General features: G+C 42.4%; 1 protein-coding gene across 1 annotated transcript in view; it reads right to left on the reverse strand.

Annotated features, from left to right (window-relative positions):
• The window catches only part of Blzf1 (basic leucine zipper nuclear factor 1), a 14,603-nt gene that overhangs the window by 8,329 nt on the left and 2,359 nt on the right, over nt 1-3,915 (reverse strand). Inside the window, exon 3 of the mRNA XM_021198184.2 lies at nt 2,041-2,477. Coding sequence (XP_021053843.1) covers nt 2,041-2,477 — 437 coding nt within the window. The remainder of the gene's footprint in view (nt 1-2,040; nt 2,478-3,915) is intronic.

The following is a 3,915-nucleotide window of genomic DNA, read 5'->3' on the forward strand; positions in this document are numbered from 1 at the left end:
CGTCTCATAGTTTATGATTATTCCTTAGATCCTATTCCAGAGTGTTAGTTCTCGTCTTATATTTTATGATTATTCCTTAGATTCTATTCCAGAGTGTTAGCTTTCGTCTTATAGTTTATGATTATTCCTTAGAAGCCTGTTTGTTTCCTAATGAGAAGACAGAAAAGGGGTGGATAGAGGTGAGAAAGGGAGGGGAGGAGGAACTGGGAGGAGTAGAGGGAGAGGAAACTGTAATCAGGATATATTATGTAAAACAGAAATCTATTTTCAAAAAGAAATAAATTAAGAAAAGAAAAATACCAAAACTAAGACAAAATGAACTTATATGGGCAGTTATGTACTTATATCTGAACAATGTAATTATAGGTGTTACCATTTTTTTTAAAGACTTATTTATGTATATGAGTTCATTGTAGCTGTACAGATGGTTGTGAGTCATCATATGGTTGCTGGGAATTGAACTCAGGACCTCTGCTCACTCAGGACCTCTGCTTGCTCCGGGCCCACTCGCTCTAGCCCAAAGATTTATCTATTATTATAGGTAAGTACACTGTAGCTCTCTTCAGACACACCATAAGAGGGCATCAGATCTCATTACAGATGGTTATGAGCCGCCGTGTGGTTGCTGGGATTTGAACTCAGGCACTTCGGAAGAGCAGTCAGCACTCTTAACTGCTGAACCATCTCTCCAGCCCAGGTGTTACCATTTTTATTGTCTTTCTGAATTTTCCTTTTAATCATTTAGAAATGGTGTGTGTCTGTGTGTGTGTGTGCTCCTATATATGTGGAGGCCAGAGGAGGATATCAGTGTCCCTATATTTGACTTACTTCCTTGAGATAGGGTCTGTCAATGAAACAATCATAGCTAGGCTAGAGGCTAGCAAGCACCAGAAATCCTGTCTAGGACCCCACCCCAACAGCCTCGAACTGACAGGAAAGGTGTGCCTGGCCATGCCAGGCTTTTAACATGGGTGTTGGAGATTCGAACTCAGGTCTCCATGCTTGACAGCCAGCATTCTTACGCACTAAGCCATTTTCCTCGTCTCTTCTTTCTGAATCTTCTAAAATGTTTACAAATAAATATATACTATTTTGCGCTTAGAAATTAATTAAGTATATTAAAATATATTAAATTCATTAAGTTTTTTAGATAAGAACCACTAATCATTACGTGACACACACAATCTTCTTGCAAAGAGATGTAGTTTTGGGCTTCAGAGATGGCTCAGTGGTGAGAGCTCACTATGAAGGCCTGACAACCTGATCTGAGTGTAACCTTTGAACCCAAGTGGGTTCCATGTAAGGTCTTCTGACCTCCATACCTGTGAAGCGGAATGCATCCCCTCTGTTAGGAAGAGTATGAGCTCAGGACCCCAAGACCAGCTCTCAGCACAAAGGAGGTGTATTTGCCCCAGAAGGACAAAGGGCAGGAAATAAGAGACGAAGACAGGAGTTAGAGGATGAAGGAGAAGCTGAAGGGAACAAGGAGGAGGGAAGAGAATATTTGTCTTGGAAGGGGACAAAGAAATGTCTCTGGGTAGAGAGGAGACACACGTGGCACATAGGAAAATGGTGGTTTATAAAGGTACATGGGCAAACCCCATGTTAGCATGAGGTAGTTAATTTTTATTGGGCATATTAATTATGTAAGCCAAAGGGGGCACTGGATAGCTGGACCTCAGTAGTCAGCCTCGGGAGGAGGACACGGACAAATATGGGAATGGACTTTGGTGGCTAGCTTTAGAAATGTAATCTAACAGGGTTTAGCAAGGGTTTATAAACATAACCTACTTTCATAACTTAGAGGCAGCTCTTGTCTAAAGCTCCTTGCACCTCCACCCCCATCCCATTTAGAGTATGCTTGCCCAACATAAACTCTCTCTAGAGGCCCTATGGCAGAATGAGAAATTAAAGAGGAGGTATTTAGAGAAATGACAACCTATGACAAATGACACTTCTGAGAAAATGCAGTTTGGAGCATGGGATTAAAAGGCCCAGAGGTAAGGACCAGAAGTCACCGAAGCCACGTGCTATGCTTACCTCTGTCTGTACTCGGAGCTGATTTGAAAGGCCTTCTTTGTCCTGAAGGAGCCTCCTTTCAGAATTCTTGAGCTTTTCCAAAACCTTCTTTACCTCTGAGAGCTCCTTCCTGGGGTCTGTGACCACCTCTGCCTGATTGTGGGGTTCTTCTCTGTGATGTCCTAGGGACTTAACCTTTGTGTTCTTGGTGGGGATGTCGTGAGTGATAGCAGCTTTGGGAACAAATATTCTGACAGCTTCAACTTCCACTGTTCTTTCATTAAGAATCTTCCCCAGCTGAAGAACACCCGGGCTGTCTGAGGAGACGTTCTTCCGTGGACTCGGAAGGACATGTTGATTTATGGGTTGGACTCCGTGGGTGACTTCAACAGACTTAGGGGGCTCCTCCGTTTCCATTCCATCTCCTGCTCCTCGGATTGGGGTCGAAGTAAGGATGCCTAACAAAGATGTTAAATGGAGGACAATTTGCTAAAAGGAAGGATGAAAGAAACCCCTCCAAGACTACTTGTCATGTAGCAGTTTCCTCCCAGACTGAAACACTCCCTCCTGCAGGGGAGCTCCTTAAAGTAAACTCAAAACAGCTCCAGGGAGTCTCAGAAAATGACAAGATTCACTAGGCCCCTCCGTCCCTGTAGTACACAGTAAAGGCCTACAGTCAGGCTCAGGAGCCTAGCTGCAAAGATCTGAGGAGATCATACCAGCTGCCTGGAAGAAACAGAAACCAACGAGGTTGCCTGGAAGAGGCTCATAACAACTCTGGCACCTGGTAAACACAGTCCAAGGAAAGTCTAATATCATAAAATATAACTGACTTTCTGCTACGATAGCGTTAAAATGATGTCACTGAATATAAGACATTCTCATTTCATAGATTAAAAATAAAGGTGTGTGTGTGTGTGTGTGTGTGTGTGTGTGTGTGTGTGCGCACGCGTGCGTGTAGACAGGGCCTTCAGGGCCTTACTATGTAATTTAAGCTGGCCACAAAGCTGACATGCAGTCCCAGACAACCTCAGTCTGGATTCTTCCTGCCTCTGCCTCTTAACACAGCACTATGGTTGACTAATTTTCATATTCTTAAAATGTGGGTTTAGGTTTGTCTAATTTTATCTAATCTGTTTTATGCATTAACTATAAAGTTAACAAAAACAAAAATAAAGTCACCCCTAAAGTAACTCCATTCCAGCCCACGGAGTTTGGCAATTAAGAATCCAGTGAGATATTTGGTTATGGTTCAAGTCAAAATGGATTCCTAGGCAAGTCATAACATAGTTGATCTAGAAGTTTAAATAATGCTTTCATAAAGAAAATAATTAAATAAGGAACTCCAAACAATAGAAATTTGAAGACAAATCACAAAGTTTGTTGAAAGGCAAAGAAACAATGTGTATTTGACAGGTATTTCTTTTCAAATAAAACAAAATTCCAGTCAAGATGGTCAACCAACTTTCAATTCCAATTTTCCCATAAGTTTATGTAAACTGTTCTACTTGCTAAGAACTCATGGCTACCAGAAATAACTCACCAGCTCTTGCTAACGTGCGGGCGAGCAGGCAGAGCTAGGGTTTTGCATTTTCTTACCTTTCATCATTTGTTTTTTTTCCCTGTGACACACAGAGAAACCTTTATTACATATGTACTAGGCAATTCAGGGCACATTCATGAATAATTATATCCTTCAAGTGAGAAGACAAAAACCTCTGGCACCAGCTCTGTAATTATGAATAATACTGAGCAAAGCAAGCCACCCATCCATGCTCTCCATCCCCTGAGGGAGCCACCTGCATCCTGGAGCACTCCTCTCTTTCCACCTGGGATCATGCAGCCACCTGCATCCCTGGAGCACTCCTCTCTTTCCACCTGGGATCATGCAGCCAC

The sequence above is a fragment of the Mus pahari genome, chromosome 5 (assembly GCF_900095145.1).
Source record: "Mus pahari chromosome 5, PAHARI_EIJ_v1.1, whole genome shotgun sequence".
NCBI lineage: Eukaryota > Metazoa > Chordata > Mammalia > Rodentia > Muridae > Mus > Mus pahari.